General features: G+C 51.1%; 1 protein-coding gene across 1 annotated transcript in view; it reads left to right on the top strand.

The window, feature by feature from the left end:
* Nucleotides 1-2,702: 2,702 nt before the first annotated feature.
* CACNG2 (calcium voltage-gated channel auxiliary subunit gamma 2) overlaps nucleotides 2,703-22,153 on the top strand; it is a gene marked incomplete at its 5' end in the record, with an annotated part of 21,192 nt that continues 1,741 nt past the window's right edge. The window contains 2 exons of the mRNA XM_007958770.1: nucleotides 2,703-2,786; nucleotides 21,156-21,296. Of these exons, the coding sequence (XP_007956961.1) occupies nucleotides 2,703-2,786; nucleotides 21,156-21,296 (225 nt within the window). The remainder of the gene's footprint in view (nucleotides 2,787-21,155; nucleotides 21,297-22,153) is intronic.

The raw sequence follows: 22,153 nt of genomic DNA, 5'->3' as shown, positions 1-22,153 counted from the left end.
TCACTTCATGTCTCTGGGTCACATTTTGGAAACTCTCACAACATTTCAAAAGTTTTCATAATGCTGTTGCACACTTGATAGACCATAACATAGTGTAAACCCAACTTTCATATGCACTGGGCAAGCAGAAAATGCATGTGACTCGCTTTATTACACTACGTACTGTATTGTGGTCTGGAACGGAACTCTTGATGCTGCCGAGGTCTGCCTGTACATACCTGGGAATGGGAAAAGTCAACCACCTTGTCTGCAATACTTAGTATGTAATAACAGCTCAAGCAAAAGCCGCGGTGACTCACAGACACCCCGCATGTTTCTGAGTAGAATGGCAGCACATAGAGTTTGCAATGGTGACCATCTGAAGCAGATCACACGCCCTTTCTTTCGCAGCATGACTGGGTGGATTCAAACCACCAACCTTTTGCTTAGTGCTTGAACACAAACCATTTGTGCTCCTCGACCTCATAAAAATACCTAAAGTACTTCTATTTCTATTAGTGTGTAATATGTAGTATATTAGTGTATACTACATATTCAGGTGCGTGTGACATACACAGGCCTCACCATTCCTGAATAACATCTACGCTGTTGTTAGCGTTAGGTGGTGGGGTCGGTTCTGACTCATAGCAACCGTATGGACAGCAGAGCGAAACGCTGCCCACTCCTGTGCCGTCTCGCAGTCCCTGCCACACCCAAGCCTATTATTGCTGCCAAGCCATTTCATTGATGGTCTTTCTCCACTGACCCTCTGCTTTACCAAGCATGATGTCCTTCTCTGGGGACTGGCCCTTCCTGGCAACATGTCCAAAGTTTGCAAGACAAAATCTTGCCATCCTTGCTTCTAAGGGGGCTATACTTCTTCCAGGACAGATTTGTTCATCCTTCGGTGTAATTCAGATATATATATATATATCTCCAACCAAAACCCAAACCCACTGCCGTCGAGTCGGATCCAATTCATAGCAACTCCTGCTTGGGTTTCCGAGGCAGTATCACTAGGGAAGTAGATTGCCCAACCTTCCTTCCTAGGAGTGGCTGGTGGGTTCGAACCGCCAGCCTTCTGGTTAGCAGTCAAGTGCCTTAGTCACTATGTCACCAGAGCTCCCATAAACATAATAAAACCCACTCCTACATTATGGGATAGGAGTCTCCGGACTCTATAAGAAAATAAACAGCTAATGTGTCTTGAGGCCTGTATTAATTAGAAATACTGGCTAAGCCAGTTGCCATCAGCTCTGACTCACAGCGACCCCACGTGTGTCAGAATGGAACTGTGCTGCTCCATAGGATTTTCAATGGCAGATTTCTGGAATTAGATCCTCAGGCCCTTCTTCTGAGGCTCCAATGGGTGGAATCAAGCCTCTAACCTTTTGGGTAGCAACCGAGCACATTAACTGGGTATACCACCCAGGGACTCCTAATACCAGCTATGACCACAAGAAAAAAAAAAAAAAATCTCTGTGACTAAGCACAATGGAAGTTCATTTCTCTCTCACATAAATGTCCCCAAGGGCTGATTAATGGGCCGGGCACTCATTTAATCCCCACAACCTGGGAGGTAAGAATTCTTCTGATCACCGCTTTCATATGGGGAAACTGAGGCAACTGCGCTGAACCAGGCAGTCTAGCTACAGAACCTATGTCTCACCCACTCCGTCATACTTCCCAGCACACGTTCAATTATTTATTCATTCAGAGAAAGTAAGCATTTGGTGTGTTTATATTGGTGCTGGGGATATGATGGTGAGCAGAGCAGACCAAAGTCCTGCTGTCTTGAAGCTGATACACAGTGAGTGTAAATTCTACTGTAGTCATCAGCTTTCGTGAAGGTTGCATATAATAGTTCATTTATTCTCTCAGTGAGTGGTGGTGGCACCTGCTGTGGCCTTGTGCTAGGGGTTTACCCTTGCTTCTCACCCGCTCAGCATTCACAACAGAAATACCAAGGGTCCAAAGGCCTTAGTTAGAACCCTGATTCCGTCACTCCCAGCCCAGAATACTTATTCCCATCAGCTAGCCTCCCTTAGACTCAGATTCTTCTTCTGTAAAAGATAGCACCCCTCTCTCGGCCTGTGGGGGTGCTAAGTGAGCTTTAGTTCTTCAAGAGCCTGGCAGAGTGCCCAGCACCCAGCAGGGGCTCAACCCTGGGAATATTGCAGAGCTGTTGGGGGCTGGGAGGTGGTGGATTCCCGGCAACTGCAGACAGAAAAGTGGTTGCAAAACTCATCGAAAGGGCTGCGGGATTGTCTGTCAGCATCAGTCTGGGGTCTGCCTCCATTGGGAAGTGACCTGCTGCTTTCACACATGTAAAATGCAGGGTGACTCCCAGCAGGGCTGGGAGCCAGAGACGAGGCTGCCCAGGCTGCCGCTGCCGCGTTCATCAGCTTGCTCGGTGGCTCTCTCCAGCCACAATCAAACCTCCGCAGCTCGCTGGGCGTTCTGATCCTCAGAGGCCTCGGCTCAGGGATGGAAGGCAGGGTTTTGAAGTCTGAGGCCTTAGATCCTCTCCGCTGCGCCGCGGAGGGGGGTGTGTTATGATTCCGCAGGCAGTTGTCCAAACAGACAAAGCCATGCCTTCCTTCGGGGGCGGAGGAGAGGGCTGCGCCAGCTTCAGAGGAGCGAGATGACAGGCAGAGGCGGGTGGGTGCCGAGCCCCCAGAAGCCGTCACGTCTCACGTGCTTCTTCTCCCCTTGTTTTGCAGGGAATTTCAAAGGTCTGTGCAAGCAGATCGATCACTTCCCAGAGGATGCAGATTACGAAGCTGACACAGCAGAATACTTCCTCCGTGAGTCCATGTTGGGTTTGGTCTCCCTCCCAGGGGTGGGGTCCTGCCCTTCTGTCCTTCAGACAGCCAAAGACCAGCTGAGAATTCCTCCTTCCCTCCTTTCTGGAGGCCAAGCCTTCATCATGCTGTTCCCTCTGCCTGCACACCCTTCCATCCTCTCTTTGTCCAGCAAACTCCTACTCATCTTCCAGGTCTCAGCTGGAACATCCCCTCCTCCAGGAAGTCCTCCATGCTTCTTGCACAGGTTTCCAGAACACGGCACCTTTATCAGACTGTAGGGGTCCTTGCCCTTTTGCACCACTACTTCCTCACCATCCTGTCATCTCTCCTAGGGCAGTTCTCTGCCTCTCTGGCTCACTGCTATAGTCCCAGCCCAGTGCCTGGCACATAATAAGCACTCAATAAATATTTCTTGAATAACTGGATGAAGAAACCCATCAGCAGTGTCGGATTGCCACTTCTACTGAAAAAGAAAGAGAGAGAGAGAGAGAGAGATTTTTTTTTTCCTTCCCCCACAAGTCACATCAAAGTTAAATCCTGGTGTAACAGCTGTAACCTTAAATCCATCTGAGACATATTATTATCAAGAGAAATCATTTTGAGGCCCAAAGGAAAACTCGCGAGAATCGGCAAAAACTAACAAGACAAACTGTTCTCTGAGAAAGGGATTCCCAGGAGAGGGGCTGAGGGTCCTTGACGACTGGGACAGCAGAGCCTCCAAGCAGGAGTGGTTGAAGACGCTGCTTTCAGGCTCTCAGGGCTCTTTCCAAGGAGGTTTCCTCTCCTCCCAGGAGCACCCCCACTTTGCCCTCAGGTGCCCTTCTGGCCCACAGGGAGGCCAGCAGAAATCTCCCTGCCCTCCTCTGCAGCGTGGTTAGCCTCACCCTTGGATTGCATTTATGAAAAATGTAGGAGGCATTTTATTGCACAGCTCTCCCCTGCCTCTTCCAATAATTACTCCCCACATCAAACCAGCTCTCAGGTCAGCCCGGAATCTGGGTTTCATTGGAAAGCCATGCTATGGAAAGTCAGCCAGGCAGCAGGAAAGAGAGAGGAAGGGAACACGATGCAATTTCTAGATCCTTTGAAAGAGGGAGAATATCTTACAATGCTTGTCGTTTCCTTGTGTGAATCCCCTCAAGACGCTGTTTTTAAATGAAATTCCTAAAGGGCCATTTGGTTGTCATTACCTGTTACTGTGTCTGGCGCTCTTGCCAAAGCTGTTCTTAAGGCTGCAAGAGCTGGCAGTGCCGGAAGCGTGGAATGAGTGCCTTCTGTATACCAGAGCCTGTGCTCAGTGCTGGGGGTGGCCACGATGGTGAGGGAGACAGAGGCCAAGGAGAGCACCGCCTGGGAGGGGAGGAGTCCAGAGAGCCGCAGGGCAGAAGAGAAGCTGGATATTGAGGTGGAAGGAGCTGAGCAGGGCTGAGCATGTGTGCCATCCTTCTGTGCATAGCTGTCACCCAGTGGAGCACAGGGAAGGTATGGAACCTTGTGAGCTGGCCGGGTAGCTCCTTGGGGCAGGAATTTCGTCTCATTAACTGTTATGCTTAGCACAGCTCCTGGGATATAGTAGATGCTCAGTAAATGGTGTCTGTTAACTAAAGGAAGATACAGATCCTTCAGAGGCTATTCCTATCTCCTCTGCACCACAATTCCCTCGTTTCTAAGAGGACTGTATGGTTCATTTCGGAGTCCTTGGACTTGCACTTACATTCTAAACCAAACCAAACACACTGCCGTAGAGTCGGATCTGACTCATAGCGACCCCTCCTTGGGTTTCTGAGGTGGTATCACTATGGATGCCTTAGGCACTTCACCACCAGAGCTCCCTGAATTTGCACTGTTGTTGTTGTTATGTGCTGTGTGTCGAACCCGACTCATAGTGACCCCTCCTTGGGTTTCAAGGCAGTATCACTGCAGAAGTAGACTGCCCAACCTTCCTTCCGAGGAGTGGCTGGTGGTTTTGAACTGCCAGCCTTCTGGTTAGCAGCCAAGTGCCTTAGGCACTATGCTACCAGAGCTCATAAAATTCCAAGTTGATTAGAGTTGACTTGATCCAACAGTATATTTTGAACACAGCGATCAGCAAACTTCTGTAAAGTTCTGAATAGTGACTAACTTAGGCTTCTCAGACCATAGGAGTCCCTGGTGGGGCAGACAGTTAATGTGCTTGGCTGCTAACAGAAGGTTGGAAGTTCGAGTCCACCCAAAGGTGTCTCAGAGGAAAGGCCTGGTGATCTTCAGAAAACAAGCCACTGAGAGCCCGAAGGAGTGCAGTCCTGCTCTGAGGCACCTGGGACTGCCTGCCATGAGCTGGAGTCAACGCCATGTAAATTTGTCCCTGGTTTTACCCGCCATGCGGTCTTTCTCAAGTTTGCTATTGTAGCAGATAATACGGAAGCGAATGGGTGTGATTGTGTTTCAGTAAAACCTAATTTACAGAAACAGGCAGCAGGCTGGATTTGGCAAAGTATGCTGACCCTTGTATCATACACTAGTCCTGGGCTAGACAACAAGAGTAACTTTTTAGAGATGAGAGACAGAAACTCCTCTCATTCTCTGTGGTCACGAGCTACAGAGAACAGTGCACGCTCTATGGGCATCAGAGGAAGGGAGCCCCCCCCATCTCAGGGAGATGGGCAGAGCTGTATGCCGAGGCAGGTGGGGCTTTGAACCAGGGAGGTGGGCAGAACCAGAGTCAGCTGGAGGTTCCGATGTGTCAGACAGACTATCGCAACACACGTACCTCGTGGCAACCCATGAGGTGGTGTCCCTGATGCTTTACAGGCTAACAGGGATGGAGACAGCAGTGGGGACAGAGGCAGGGGAGGGCAGGCTGGCATTGGAGCCAGAAACAGAGACAATAGAGGAAACAGAGGGCAATAAAAGACTACGAGAAGGGACAGGGGTCCCTCTGGGATGATGGAGAACCAGGGTGGGAAGGGGCTCAGGAAAGAGACACCAGAGCCCTCTCTGCTCAGACCAGGCATCCTTGGCCTTGACCTTGCATGTCCAACCTGTCTTCAAGAGGCAGCAGGGCAGGCAGGGTGTGCTCCTGACAGGCAATGGGAGCCTATGCTGTTACCACGTTCAGGGACCCCGTCTGGTGGACTCCGTATGACTCGGATCTCACTGCCCAGCCGATCCCGGCATGTAGCTAGCACAGGACTGGATGCATAGCGGCCTGAGCATCTGTAGGGTGGGATAAGGGCCTTACCAGGCAGTGCCATAGCTCCCAAGAGAACCTCTGATGCCTTTTCCTTGGTTCTTTGGGGACAAGCATCACCGGTACCCAGGAGGGCAGAAGAGGTCTGAGCTCCCCAGTGGCTGTGGGTCCTTTTCCGTGCCCGGCTGACCTGGTTTCAAGTGTCAGTTCAGTGCTTTGCGCCTGTCACTTCACCTCTCTGAACCCTAGTCTCCCAGTCTGTGAAAATGGGGAGATCAATATCTAGTGAATAGCATCATCGTGAGACTCAAGGAGATGGCGTGGGTCAAGGCTGAGGGCAGTGGTGATTCCATGGAGGAATTCTTGCCTTCTGTGTGGGAGGCTGGCTCTGATTCCTGGAGCTCAGGCACACACACACACACACACACACACACCCCGTTGGTGGATGCTTGCGTGGCTGTGATGCTGACTGGGTTTCAGTGGAGCCTCCTGACAGACCGAGACTGGGGAGAAAGAGCTGGCAATCCAAACTCGGCAATGAACTCCATGGAGTCTGGGGTTCCAGGCTGAGCATGAGGATGGCACAGGCCCGGCACCATTCTGTTCCACGGTGCATGGGGTCATGGCAGGGGGCCATGGCAGCTACCAACAACAGTAGGTCGAGGGCCTGGTTCAGGGTGAAAACACTCATTCCTCTTTTCTCCCTTCCCTTTCTCCCTGACTCATGTGTCTGGTACCAGCTTTGAATGACTGCTTGGAAGCAGATTATATTAACACCAATAATACCAGCCCATAAGCTTCCCACAGGAAGCTCTGGTGGTGCTGTGGTTAAGGCATCAGGCTGATAAACCAAAGGTCAATGGTTCAAGCCCACCAGAAAGATGAGGCAGTCTGTTTCTGTAACGATTCACAGCCTTGGAAGGCCTACAGGGGTTGCTATGAGTCGGAGCCAACTCTAGGACCCCTGACAACAACGTAAGCTTCCCACATGCATTCATGTCTTCTTTCATTCAGCCAACACATACTGACTGGGTCCTCACTGTGTGCCAGGCACTGTTCTAGACGCTGGGGATCGAGGTGTTGACAGAGCTGACCAACTCTCTGCCCTGTGAAAGGCAACAGACAATGAACAAACAAATAAGTAAACATAAAAGCATCTCTTGTGGTGCTCAAGCCAGGGTGAGAGTGAAGCAGAGTGAGGGAAGACAGGGGACAGTGGGACTGCCATTGTCATGGAGGATCGTCAGAGGAGATGACATTCAGAGGGGGATCACACGCCCATGGAAGATGTCAAACTCTGTGATTCTGGACAGAGTTATGGGGTTTCTGGGGTTGGAATAGGGATGGCAGGAGATGGAAGGAGAAGCCAAGCCATTCTTCTTCCTCCCAAAGTGTAGGATCCTGCAGAGCCTAATACGGAGCATCTGCTGGGGGAGTTGGGGCAGTGACCATGTTCCCAGTTGTCTCCTGAGTTATTTCTTCCCATCAAAGCAGAGGAGTGAGCTGGGTGGGGCACAGCCAGTGCTTGTTCCCCCCAAATTGCTGGCCTCCAGGTTATCCCTGAGCCCAGTCTCACTGTAGTGAAGTCCAGCCCAGAACCCTGAGTCCCTGGGTGGTGAAAATGGTTAACGTGCTCAGCTGCTAAACAGAATGTTAGAGGCTCAAGCCCACTGACAGGTGCCTTGGAAGGAAGGCCTGGCAATCCTCTGCAGCCATTGCAAACCCTATGGAGCACAGTTCTTCTCTGACACACACGGGGCCGCCATGAGCCGGAGCCAATTCCATGGCAACTGGTAGCACAAAACCACTAAACCAACCAAGCTGCACCAGGAATGCACATTCCTGGGCCCCCTTGAACCACCAATGAAGTCACAGGGTCTGTGAAGCAAGGGTGGCTTCTGCTTGCACTTGTGAGTGTGAGCCATTCACACATTGCACAAATCTTTATGGAGTGCCTACTGTATGCCAGGCCTCCTTCCAGGAGCAGAGCATACAGCCGCAGGAGCAAAGACATTGCCCACGTGGCAGTTGCAACCTACAATGAATGAAATTAATAAGTTAACTCTAGAGTAATTCGTAAGTTAACTGTGGTAAGTGGCATGGAGAAAATAAATCAGGACAAGGGGATAGGGGATGCTGGAATGGAGTGGGGTCCAAAAAGTCCTCCCTGAGAAGTCTGAGCAAAGGCCTGAGGAGGTGAGAGAGTGAGCCGTGTGAATATCTGGAAGAAGGGGGCTCCAGGCAGAGGGAAGAGCATCTGCAAAAGCCCTGAGGCAGGAGTGTGCCTGGAGTGTCAGGACAGAGGCCAGTCAGACAAGAGTGGAATGAGAAAGGGAGGGGGTGGTCAGACGGAGAGTGAGTGCAGAGAAGCCCTCAGGCCCCCAGAGATTGAAGCAAGGACTTTGGTGTTTGCTCTGATTGAGGTGAGAGGTTATCGAAGGGTTTGAGTGGAGGACAGGCACCTTTTAACAGGCCGCTCTGGTGGCTATGTTGACAATAGACTGAAAGAGAACAGAGCAGAAGCAGACAGAATAGTTAGGGGCCTGTTGCAATAATCCAGACAAGAAGTGATGGCTGCTGGGCCCAAGATGGGAGCAGTGGCAGTGGTGGGAAGGAATTGGAGTTTAAATGTCTTTCAAGGAGAAGGACTGCACTCAGGATTTCCTGAAGGGCTACGTTTGCAGGTGGAATTGGAGAGAAAGGAAGGAATCGAGGTTTGTGGCGACATGAGGATGGGTTGGGGTTGGAGGAGGATCTGAAGGTCAGTGTCAGCCACATTATGTCGGAGATGCCCACAGACTTCCTGGGGGAGAGAGGAGTGTTCAGTCAGGGACTGGAGTCTAGAATAGGAGAGGCTCTAGTCAGAGATACTAGGGGGAATGTTGTCAACGTGTGGATGGCATTTAAAGCCATAAGATTCAACACAATCACCAGGGGAGCAGAATGTAAAGAGAGTAGAGTTTCTGGACCAGAAACTGAGCCCCAGGACACCAGGCTTAGCAGCCAGAAAGAGGAGGAGGCACCAGGAAAGGGGGTTGTGAAGGAGTGGCCAGTGAGGGAGCCTGAGCAATTCCTGCCATGTTTATTACATCAGCTGGGCTGAGAGGGAGGAGAGAGAATGCCAGAAGGTCCTGGCTAGACCAGGGTCCGAAGCCCATCGCCTGGGATGGCAAAGAAGATGGGAGTCAGTAGCTCTCAAGACAGCAAGCCAAGCGTCACCCATGGCCTAGAACCTCTTGGAGGGCCTGTCATAGAGAAGGCACCCAATTAATATCTGGTGGGATGAATGAATGAATGAATGAATGAACACTCTTACTACCAGATCCCCATGAGTATCTGAGGAGTCCTGCAGTCTCCCCTGAATCACAGAGCCCAAGGGACTCCCTAGTGACAAGGACAAGGAGAACAGCTATTGGAGGCCCTGGCCACCACCCTGCACCTCCCAACATCTGGGCCCCCTAAAGGTACAGCTAGTAGGGACCTTGCCCCTCCGATCGCTGGCTTACCCAGTAATGAATGGTGACTGGACTGTTTTTCCCAACCAGCGCTGTGGGCCCATTGGCTGTGTCTGCTGTGGCGGCCTCCGTGTGCTCATCCCTCATTGCCAAAGTGTGAGGAGTATGGTGAAGAACAGAGGAGGTGGTGACCAGGGTGTGGCTTCGTACGAATGTCAGTGTGTGTCGGTGCATCTGCGTGTCTGTCTCCGTGCATGACAGCATGAGCCTGTGTTGTGTCGTGGTACTGTATGTCCATGCACCTAAGTGTGTGTGTGTGTCCATATGAAGGTGTCAGTGCTGTGTGTTTGCACGTGCGTCTCTGTGTGTTGTATGTGTGTGTGTTTGTTGTGTCCAAGAGATGGGAGTCAGTATTTTCCAGATGTCTCAATGTGATCTGGCATCAGGGAAGAAGATTCAGAGGATAGCTCCCCTCCACAGACATTTATTGAGCACCTACTGTGTGCTAGACCTCAAAACCCACTGTATTGCAGCCACCTGCCATCTAGGACTGCAGCGTGGGTCAGGGTCTCTGCATTTCACATTCGGAGCCCAGGCCTGGAGGTTTGGTGAGGGAGGCACCAGGGTTGGCTGCTTTCCCTTTGAGGAGGGGGAGGGACCTGCATGTCACTCACACAGTCACTCCTCAGGCCACAGCCTTTCTCCAGAGCCAGCCATGAACAGAGGGGGAAGGAGGGAGGGCTCTAAAACCCACTGCCATGGAGTCGTTTCTGACTCATATCCCCTGGAAGAGAGGTCACCCCTGATGGCTTTCGAACTAGTTGCTGACCCTGTCACAGAGATTCACTGGCCACCAGGGAGCAAGAGCAGGCAGCAGGAGAGCTTCCTGGGCAGTGGGGAGCAGACACCTACCAGAAAGCAGTCAAGCCCCAGATGCAGGTTCCTTGGGGGTAAATTACAGAACTTGGCCTCCAGTGGGACACAGGAGAACATGATGACAGGCTTTGGCATACACTGCCCAGGTTCAAGTGCAGCTCTGCCCTCTCCTGGTTAACCTCCCTGGACATCAGTTTCTTTATAATGGGGAGGATGGTCGTTCTTAGGTTCCTAGGGTTGTGCTGAGGCTGAAGTGAGGCAGTGGGAGACAGCTCTTCTTTACACGACGGATGCCCACAGTGGACATCAGTTACTGTTGTTGCTTATTGTTGCATCATTGGCTACACGATGAAAAGTGCACGGGGCAAAGATGAAGCAGGGAGGGACAGAGGCAGAACTGAGAAGAGGGCTTCCGTTTTCGATGTTGTTTGTTGTTAGTTGCCATGGAATCCATCCTGACTCGTGGCAGCCCCACATGTGCAGGTTAGAACCGCTTTGTAGGGCTTTCAAGACCTTTAGAACCAGATTGCCACGCCTGTCTTCCAAGGTGCCTCTGGGTGGGTTCGAACCACCAACCCTCACCAAACCTAGTAACCAACTCTATGAAGTTTTCAGGAAGGTGGGCAGAGCTGCACAGACATGCTCACTGAAAAGGTAGCATTTGACCAGAGACCAGAAGTGGATGAAGGAGCAGGGAGGATTCCAGGCACCGGGAACAGCCAGTGCAAAGCCTCTGAGGCTGGCATGCCAGAGGCCAGAGGCTATTAAGAGAGCAGCTGGGTGGGAGGCCAGCCCAGGGCCCTTGACTTTTTCTGAGATGAGGCTAAAGGAGAGTGTTGAGCAGGAACGGGGCATGATCTGAGGAGCACACTGGCCAGGCTGTTCTTGTTCTGGTGGCGGCTGACTGGGCAGAGAGCAGGTAGGAGATATGGCATGATCCCAGCATGAAGGTGCTCAGACCAGGGTGAAGGAGGCACAGAGGTGGGTGAGAGGCATCGATTCTAGAGGCATCTCGAGGGAGAACCGGCAACACTCACTGACAGCCCAGATGCAGGGAGGCAAGAGAGAGACATGGTGGGATCTAGAAGCCCTGGCCAGGAAGATGCGCATCAGTGCTGTTCTTATCTGGGGGTCGGAGAAGGCTGTGTGTGCAGGGAGACGAAGCTCTGTTTACCCACCTGCTTCACTACAATTTTATATGATTCTTCTCCCCACTAGACCATGAACAGCTTGAGGGCACTAAGAAGAATAGCTGCAGATCCTGTCCCACACCCCTGCCTATCACAGGGCCCATCCCAGCGTCAGGCTCAAGAGATGTCTGTTGAATGAATAAACAAGGCACAACCCTCCCTAGGGCGCCCAGCACCGCCCCCTCTTCCCAGAAGGAGAATGGAGTGGATATTGGATCTCCAGCTCATCCCAGCCTCAGAGAACTCTCCACCACTGCCAGCCCTTCTGGGCACCAGGGGTTCCCTGGGTTGCTAAGCAAGGGGAGGATGGGGAGGTCCAAGCTTGAGACTTAGCAAGAAGAGATCTGGATTCAGGGTGTGTACCTGTCATATATGAGCTCTGTGGCCTTGGGCAAGTTACAGAACTTCTCTGAGCCTCAGGTAAATATGGGTCCCACAGAAGGCTCTGAGGGCAGATGAGGCAAGAGTCAGAGTGGGGCTTCATCAGGGCTCCCTGACCACATGGGAACAACCTGAGGGAAGTCCACGTGGCCCTACACCCACCACCACAGTTCCAATGGCAGTGGGGCAAGTATACGTTGTCTCAGCTCCTGAAATGCTGGAGTTGGATGCTCCCTTGAGTTCACCAGTCCCACCTGCCCACATTACAGAGGAGGAAACTGATTTCCAGAGAGGCAGCATGACTTAGCCCAGCCCAGGACACTTTCTGGGACACCACCTGCATCTGGGAACATCACCCGGTGCCCCAGCTCTTCAGGGGTGGTTCTGAGAGCCACACCCACACAGCAGTCATCGAGGTCAGTGTGGCTAAACTCTGTGAGCACATCCTACTCTTGTCAGGAAACATCCCAAGCTGCACCTCGGTACTCACTCACATCCATGACGTCAAGGCCAGCGTTCACATGACAGTGTCTGCCCTCAGCACACCACCCTTGTCCACAGTGGCTGCTCTAGTCTATTTCTTCTTGTTTAAGTGTTAGTTGCAACCACTACACTGTTTTCACGACCCTGGAATAAGTCACAGCAGTACTTTAATAGACAGGCCACCCAAGGCCCCTCTCAAAGCAGCAGCAGGTGCTCCTTGAGTGAAGAAGGCACCATTCTCATTGCTTCAAGGGGTCTGCTCAGTGTTCCTCACCGCAGCCCGATGCGCTAGGTACAGCTTTCTCTCTACTCCTCTCTCAATCACACACACATTCACACATACCTTTTTTTGCAGCCCAACCCTTTTTCACGATCATTGGCTACACCCTCGAGCACAATGTGGAAGGAGGATGGAGGGAGAGCTCCCCAAAAGCCTAGAAGTGCCACCCTACCTAGCACATCTGTGACTCCATCCATTAGAATGAGTCAAATCCCAGATGGAATAACATACATAAAATGCTTAGCACTGTGCTTGGAAAATAGGGAGCTTGCCTTCAATGTACCTGATCATGACGACTATTTTGATTACAGGCCATGACGGGAGCAGGGAAGGGGGAATACGGTGACCAGTCCTTGTGGAGTACGTCCCAAGGGAGCATTGGACCAGCACAGATGGGTGGGACCTTGGAGAACCTCTACTCCAACCCTGTCAGAGAGCAGATCTGCAGCCCAGAGAAGGGAAAGACATGCTTGGGTCCCCTGGGAAGAGCCAGGCAAAGCGTGAGAACCAAGCCTGGGTCTCCTGATCACCCACCACCTCCACGTCCTGTCACCAGCCCCGACTGGTGGCTGACTACCACCCTGCCCAACCTCCAGCCCTTCCACCCACTGTGCCCACCGTAAAGTGCCATCTCACTGCAGGGTAGCACAGGTGCTGGGCCCACTGGGGGACTAGAGCATGGAATGACTCATCTATGGAACTTGGTTAAAAAGAGTGTTAACAAGGAAGATGTTCCCTGGTCACTTCAGCAAGACATCATCACCTCCATCCTGGGCACCTATGACACTCTTCATTTCTGTCACCAGCATGGGAGATAATGAATTCCTTGTAGTTTACCAACATTGTGCAGTATCAAAAGCTTTCACATTCTTCTTACTGAATCACTACAACCCTGTGAGGTAGACCAAGGTAGGATTTTTATCCTCGTTTTATGGACAAGGAAATAGAGGTCCAGGGAAATTAAGTGACTTGTCCAAGATCTTCTTGAGCCAGTGACTGACTATACTTTAGGGCTCCCCAAGCCTCAGGCCTAGGCACTCTACTATCCCATAGGCAAGCTCTCCTGTGCTCACTTCTCAGTCTCCAAATCCCACATTTATAGCTTCAGCCAGACCACACATCTGTGCTCTAAACCTGCACATCCGACAGCGCCCTGTGCACTCCACTTACCTATCCCCAAAGCATCTCATACTCAGCAGGTTCCAAACCAAACCTTGATCTCCCCCCTTGTCCCTGTCCCCTGAGCCTCGATCCTCTCCCAGTCTCCAAAAATAGCTTCGTCTGTCCAGCTAGCAAGTCTGAAACCTAGACTTTATCCTTGATGTGCCCTCTTCCCCATCCACATCTATCACCGGGTCCTGTTTCACTTCCTACACATCTCTCAGACCCACTCACCCCTGTCCATGCCCCTTGCCTTCACCTTGGTGCAAGCCACCATCTTTTTGTCTGGTCAACTGCAATAGACTTATTCAATAGACTTCTCCATAGACTTCTTCCCAATGGCCACCCTTGACCCCTCCAATCTATTTGCATCTTAAGATGCAAATCAGATCATGACAACCCTTCCCAATTCAAGTCCTTTAATGTTTCCCATTGATCTTGGGATAATGGTAACTTTTTGAAGCATGATCCATGAGGCTCATGAAGCCTTGTGTGGCCTGGCCCCTGCTTGCCTCATCTTCCTTAGAGCCTCCTCGGTCTTTCTACCAGCTCATTCCCTGACCAAGCCATGCTTCCTCCAGTCGTTGCTCCTCTGAGACACTCTCTACATCCTGCCTCTGTTCTACCTAATTACTGTCTTATCCATCAGATGTTAGCTCCAACATCTCTTCCTCAGGGATGCCTTCCCTGATCCTCACACAAGGTTGGGTGCTCCTGGGAAGCAGCGAAGTATGGGGTCTGAAGCAGGGGAAGGCGGTGGTTAGGCACACAAGCCCTAGAGGCAGACTGTCTGGGTTCACAAACCCAGATCCTCCGTTTCCTCACTGGAGGTGACTTTGGGCAAAAGCCTGCTTTCTCTGTGCCTCAGTTTTAGCCTCTATATGATGAAAATGATTAAAGTACTCACTCCATAGAGTTGCAATGAGAGTTAATATTTGTGCAGTGCATAGAACAGTGCCCAATATACACTAAGACAGACATTAGCCATCTACATGTGATGTTAGCCTGTCACCTGCACTCATGAAGCCACCTGGGCACCTTTCCTTCCTAGCACTTGGTCCTGGTTGGTAATTACACATTTATTTGTGTTATTATCTAATAACATATATCTCCCTCATGAGAACTTAAGCTCTATTAAACATATGGACTAGGCCTGGTTTTTAACACTTTAGGGGCACTATGAATTGGAATCAACTCAACAGGAGTGAGTTTGGTTTTGGATTATATTTCCCGTGGAGACCCTAGGTGGTGCAAATGGTTGATACACTTGGCTGGTAAGCAAAAGACTGGTGGTTCAAGTCCACCCAGAGGCACCTTGGAAGAAAGGCCTGATGATGTACTTCCAAACGAGCAGCGATTGAAAACTCTATGGAGCACAGTTCTCTTGTGACCCAGATGAGATTGCCATGAGTCTGAATCAACCCAATGGCCTATGGTTTGTTTTTTGGTTGTTTGTTTTCTACCACCTATACCCAGTCTGGAACATGTCACAATAGTGGGAATGCAGTCTAAGTTTGTTCACTGTTCTCACAGCAAAGCACCTTCCCACTCTGGACCTTATAGCATTTCCCCAACACAGTGTATTATACTCTCAGCAGGGACCAAACTATGGCCAACAAGGCAAACACAACCTGTGGTCTGTTTTGGTGAATAAAGTTTTTTTGGAACTCAACCATGCTCATATACTGGCCATGGTTGCTTTCCTGCTACAATGGTAAAGTTAAGTAATTGTGACAGGTCCCCAAAGCCAAAATACTTATTATCTGTCCCTTTACAGAAGAAAATTCACCAATCCCTGCTCTATGTATTTGTAAGCTCCTTGAAGCCAAGGCCCACAGCTTCATGGATTGGTGTGAGGATGAAAAGGGCTAATCCGTGTAAAACCCTTAGAACTGGATCTGGCCTGCATGTTCACAAGTATGATGCAGTAGCATATGGGAGCAGTGGTGGTTCCGTGGTAGGGTTCTCACCTTCCACGCAGGAGACACCAGTTTGATTCCCAGCCAGTGCACTTGCATGGGAAGCCACCACCCAACTGTCAGTAGAGCTTGCGTGTCGCTATGATGGTGGACAGAGTTCAGCGGAACTTCAAGATGAAGACAAAGGAGGAAGAAAGGAGGGAGCTCTGGTGGTGCTGTGGTTAAAGAATTGGACTACTAACCAAAAGGTTGATGATTTGAACCCACCAGCTGCTCCATGGAAAAAGATGAGGCAATCTGCTCCCACAAAGGTTTACAGCCTTGGAAATGCTATCAGGTAGTTCTACTCTGTCCTGTAAGGGTCACTATGAGTTGGAGTTGACTTGACGGTGGTGGGTTTTGGTCTTGGAGGAAGAACAGCCTGGTGATCTTCTTCCAGAAATCAGCCAACTAAAATGCTATAAATCACAATGGTTCAACCTGCAACTGATCCCGGGGGAGGTGCAGGACTGGGCAGAGTTTTGTTCCATTGTGTGTAGGTCACCGTGAAGCAGGACCAACTTGACAGCAGCTAACAACAGGAGATCTATACATTTTTGCTCAATGACTACCTGTTCAATCAATCACCTCATGATGGATTTTAGTACTAAGACTACACGGGGTTGAGTGGGAGGTCAGAAAAATTGATGGGGAACTTGTGGCTAGACTGAAGGGGTTAAAACTCATGCCATCGAGTTGATTCCAACTCATAGCAGCCCTTCTGTGGGTTTCTGAGGCAGTATCTCTATGGAAGTAAATTACCCAGTCTTTCTTCCAAGGAGTAGCTAGTGGGTTTGAACTGCCAGCTTTCTGGTTAGCAGTCAAATGCCTTAGGCACTGTGCCACCAGAGCTTCTTCCGAGAAGTAGACATCAGAAATAATAATAATTGCTACCTTTTACTGAACACATTCTAGTGTCAGGCACAGTCCAGGTGTTACCCAGGTTCATCCTTACAACTGCGCTTCTCGAGTTTTCATATGCACACAAGGTCACCTGGGGATCTGGTTAAAATGCAGATGCTGATGCAGTAGGTCCAGGTGGCACCTGAGAATCTGCATCTATAAGCTCCCAGATGAGGCCACGGCTGCCTGTCCAGGGACTGCCCTTCCAGCAGTAAGGCCTCAGGACCCTCCTAAGAGTTGGAGATAATTACAACTCTTCCCACTTTATAGGATGGGGAAGCAGACTCAGAGAAAAAGACCCTTGCCCAAGGTCACACAGTGAGTGAGTGGCAAAGTCAGATGTGACTAACCAGAGTCCCTATTCTGTCTGTGACACTGCCCAGCCAGAAAGACCTCCTCCGTGAGGCTTGAATGTGGGAGGGATCTTACTCACTCCTAAACCAGCTTCCCTCGCCCCGGGTCTGGGCCCAGCAAAGTCCAGCCTTCCTAGGCAGCTTGTTGGGTTGCCTGGCTGCCCCCGCCCCCTCCTTTCCGGGCAGAGAGGCCTCTTCCCAGCGAGGCTGGTATTTGGGTTGGCTCTGCTGGGCCGTCTCTGCTGGAATTCCCCGCTGGCTGCCGCTATCTAGAGCATATCATAAGCTGCTCCAGTACATTCGGAAGTGGCTCTCTTTCCTCCACTTTGCTCTTTATTGGCTGCAGTACAGCAGATCTCTCCCTCCTGGCTCCCTCTAGCATGTTCACATGTGTCTGAGCTCTCACTGCACATACACGCACATGCACACGTGTGCACACATGCTCACACGTGTGCATGCACACATGGACACGTGCATGCACACGCACATGCACATACACACATGCACAGCATCACAGCTCCTTCCACGGCTGGCACTCCTCTTCCATCTGCTGGCAGGAGGGCTGAGTTGGCATCTAGGCTCCCACAGCAAACTAGGTGGAGGTGGAAACGTTAGGCCTGGGCCCCATGAGTTCATTTGCTTTGAGGAATCCCCAGAGGGAGACGCTGTAGTCTGCTGCCAGCTGTGGGCATGCAGTGGGCAAGAGGAGCCCACTTTCTTTGGGAGTGAAGACCAAAGTCTTTCCTCTGCCCCGCTCATCTGAGCAGCCACTGCTGTCCCTCGGAAGCCACCATCTCCTCTCTCTCTTTACGCTCTCATTTCCCTTTCCAACTGACCAGGAATCCTATCCACATAGGGAGGGCAGACCATTAGAATTCATATAGTGGGCCACATCTCCATTTTACATATGGAAATACCAAGGCCCAGAGAGGGCATGGCATCTACCTTGGCCCCACAGCAAGTGAACAGTGAGTGCAGCTGAGACCCAAAGCCAGCTCTTCAGACCCTGCAGTGCCCTCCCCAATCTCCTTGTAGGAAGAGTACAAGGTGGCCCCAAAGTGGGACCAGTCTGAGTTTGAATCAAGCTGGGTGGCTTTGGGCAGCTTACTTCATTTCTCTGAACTCCAGTTTTCTTGCCTGTAAAGTGGGACCAAAAACACACCCCAGCAGGACTGTTACAAGGATTAAATTATATCATGTATATTGGGCACCCTCTCAACATGCAACTTAGAGATCTTAACAAATGTTTCTTTTTCTGGATCCTCAATAAGCCTTCATCATCTCTGTGTGCCTGTAAAGATGAGAATTAAGACAGTGGGTAGTGTGCATGTACATGCATGTGTGTATGCACATGTATGTGCATGTGTCCATGCAGAAGCATGTGTCCATGCAGAAGCATGCATGGGTAAGCGAGATGTGCATGTATGTGTGTGTGCTTGAGCATGCATGGGTACAGAGGTGTGTGTGCATATGTGTACATGTGTGTGCATCAGTGTGCATGGGTGAGGGTGAATGTGTGTGTACATTGTGCGTGCTTGAGCATGCATGGGTACGGGAGGCACATGTGTGGGTATGTGTTTACATGTGTTCATGGGCCTTGCAGGTGTGTGCAGGTATACATGTGCACATCTATGAGTGTGCATGAGTGCGGGTGCAGGTGTGTTTGGCTGGAGAGCTGAGCAGAAGATCCTTTGCATTATCTGAGGAATGATTTGTAGAGAGATAACATCTCTACACATGTCTGGGGCGGTGGCAGTCCCTCAATGGACCTTGTTCCCCACCCCTGCCCAGGGAGAGGAGTGCTGAGATTGCAGAGTGATCCAGCTGCCTCCCCCCACCTCCTCCAGCTCCTGCTTCCATAGGTGCAGCTCAGTTCTGCCCCTCGCCCACCTAGATCCAGGCAGACCTTGGAGGTATTGCGGATTCAGTTCCAGACCACCGCAATAAAGTTAATAATGCAATAAAGCGAGTCACACAAATTTTTTGGTTTCCCAGTACAGATAAAAGTTATGCTTCCACTATACTGTAGTCTATGAAATGTGCAACAGCATTGTGAGGAAGTTTGAAATACTGGAAGAATTACCAATATGTGGCACAGAGACAAAACAAGCACATGCTGTCGGAAAAATGGCATTGACAGACTTGCTCGACACAGGGTTGCCACAAACCTTCCATTTGTAAAAAATGCAGTATCTGCAAAGCACAATGAAGCAAAGTGCAATACCATGAAGTGTGCTTGTCCAAAGTCCAGCCCCTCTTCATTTCCCCCCAAAGTAATGCCCTCGTGCAATGGCATCAGTGAGCAGTGTAGACTTGATGGGGCAGTGGAAGGATGTCTACATCACACATGTCACAGCAAACTGCTTGGGATCCTCAGAAGTCTCCCCTCCACAGGGGCAATTCCCCTCTGGAAATCCTCATTAAAGTCTACCTTGAAAGGGGCTCTACAAGGAGGGCCTTGGGCCCCTACCTGCAGCCCTGACCAAACCCTGTGCTCGCCCACAGGCCCTCTGTTAACAGGACTCAACTTCCTTAGAAGTTGTTAGGCAATCACAACAGAAGATTGTTCCTTCTCTCCCCCTGGCCTGGAGAGCATGCTGCTTCACCCTGCCCGCAGCTCCCGGGACATGGAATCTTGAGGTCTCTTGCTGCCTGTTTGAATTTGGACAAAAAGTATATAGTTCACATTCCAAAGACACCTTGTTTCTGACCTTTGGGTCCGCACGTCTGTGCAGCTTCCCACACACACATGCAGTCCCCAGCCCCACTGGGCCTGCCACCCCTCCTCTCAGCCAGAGCTCAGGAAGGCCGCTCCCCCCAACTCTGCCAGATTCTCCTTGTCCACGAACACACACTTTTCTGCTCCTGCCCTCTTGTCCATCCCTCTTTCCTACCTCCTCCTGGGAGGTTTGTTTGGGTTTGGGGTTTTTGTTCCCTTTCTCTTTTCTTTCTAACTTGACTGCTGCTTCCTCTCTCTGGGCCACCTCACCACATTTACTCCTCAACAAGCTCATACCAGGAACCCACTGCATCCTTGTCCCAAACAAGCTCGTATTGAAGACCCACTTGTCCTTGTCCTTGGCACTAACCTAGATGCTGGTGAGAGAGAGAATGAAGAGACAGAATTTTAAAAAAAAAGAAGCCACAGTCCTTGCCCTCACTGGACCCCCATGGAAGCAGCCATATAAACAGATATTTGTTATAATAACTATCATTTATTGGCTGTTTACTAAATGCCCTGTTGTTGGTGGTATTATGTGCCATCAAGTAGGACCCGACTCATAACGACCCTTCCTTGGGTTTCCGAAGCAGTATCACTACAGAAGTAGATTGCCCCATCTTCCTTCTGAGGAATGGCTGCTGGGTTTGAACCGCCAGCCTTCTGGTTAGTAGTTAAGTGCCTTGGCACTATGCTACCAGAGCTCCCTGAAAAATACAATTAACTCATTTAATCTTCACAGCCATCCTAGGGACCAGGCACCATTCCCATCCCTGTTTTACAATGAGGAAACTGAGGCACAAAGAGGTGCTGTAACTCACTCATGCTTACCCAGCTAATGAATGCCAGAGTCAGATTCAAATCCAGGCCACATGGCTCCACATCACCACTCTAGGTGGCACATCACCTCTCGACATGCCCCCAAGGACCCAAAATGCATAGGAATGAGCTAATGACTTTGCCTAGGAAAGTCAGGGAAGGCTCCACACAGGAGAGGACATTGAGATGGGCTTTGATGGATGAATAGAAGTTTGCTAAGTGAAGAAGTATGGGAAAGATGTCCCAGTAAGCAAGTTCCATATGGCAAGAGTCAGTGCACAAAAGGAGGTGGCTTGTCATTGGAAGTTGGCTATGGGAGCAAGAGGGGACCAAGGGCATGAGGCTGGCAGGCAGGTACAGGCCAAGTCACACACAAGGGCCCTTTGTGCTGAGGTCGGAAGTTTGGGTTTTGTCCTGGAGGCAGTATAGAGCCCTGGAGGGCTACGAGCTGGCCAGTGGCTGGCTCACTCCTCCCCCCCGCTAGTATTATTGGAAAGCAACCTGACCCGGGGCCTGTGTGCACAAACCCCCTCTCCCGTGGGCTGCTCTCTCGCATCCCCCCTGCACCCCTCAGGCTCACGGCCATGCTGTTCTCTCTCCCTTGACCCTCCGTGTTCCATAGGGGCCGTGAGGGCCTCGAGCATCTTCCCGATCCTGAGCGTGATTCTGCTTTTCATGGGTGGACTCTGCATTGCAGCCAGCGAGTTCTACAAGACCCGACACAACATCATCCTGAGTGCCGGCATCTTTTTCGTGTCTGCAGGTAACGGTCTGGGGCCAGGCAGGCTGCGGGCCAGGCCCGTCAGTGCAGAGAAGGCTGGGTTGGGGACCTCCGTGCCTGGGAGGACCCAGCAGAGAGAAAGGAAGAAGGGGGAGAAGGGGACTCTCCAGGCCTCTCAATAGGTCATACCTGGAAGGAAGGGCAGGCTGGGACTGCTGCCCCAGAGCCACACCAGAGCCCCCAACTGGGCCCTCGACTCCAGGAGCATCCCCTGACCTCACCCCTTCTCCCAATGGCCTGTCCTCCTCCTGCCACTTGGGAAAGGGCCGAGATCCCAGGTCCATCTCAGGGCATGGGGCCTGTCCCCACTCGCTCTCTCCCCTCCTGGGACGAATAAGCCTACCAGGAGGCTGGCAGGGGAACTGGAACAGGGACAGCCAGGTGGAGCCCCTTCGAGATGCCCAGCTCCATCCTAGAAACTAGGCAGTGCTCTCCCCTCACCCTCCCACCCAGGCAGGGTCAGGCCAGCACCCAAAACCAGATATCTGAGCCCTCACGTGACAAGTCACACTTCCTTCATGAGTCAGAAAAGAACATGGGCTGTAGCGTGGGCCACTCAGTAAGGAAGGCAACCATTTAAGTAACGCATACCACCTCCCCGACTCTCAGGGCTGCCACGTGTATTAAGTCATTTAACCCTCTCACGGCCCCAAGGAGTTAAGTCCTAACATTAACCCCCTTTTACAGATCTGGAAACCAGTCTAAGGTCAAGCTAACTTGCCAAAGGCCACACATACAGCCATCATGGGGTGGCTCCAGAAACCAGGCTTGACCCCTCTGCTATATGTTGTTGTTGTTTGCCATCGAGTCAGCCCCGACTCATAGCGACCCCTCCTTGG

This window comes from Orycteropus afer, unplaced genomic scaffold (assembly GCF_000298275.1).
Source record: "Orycteropus afer afer isolate SDZICR_OR568_19922 unplaced genomic scaffold, OryAfe1.0 scaffold01128, whole genome shotgun sequence".
Classification (NCBI taxonomy): Eukaryota; Metazoa; Chordata; class Mammalia; order Tubulidentata; family Orycteropodidae; genus Orycteropus; species Orycteropus afer.
Note: the sequence above shows the minus strand (reverse complement) of the source record. Positions and strands in the feature narration are given on the sequence as shown.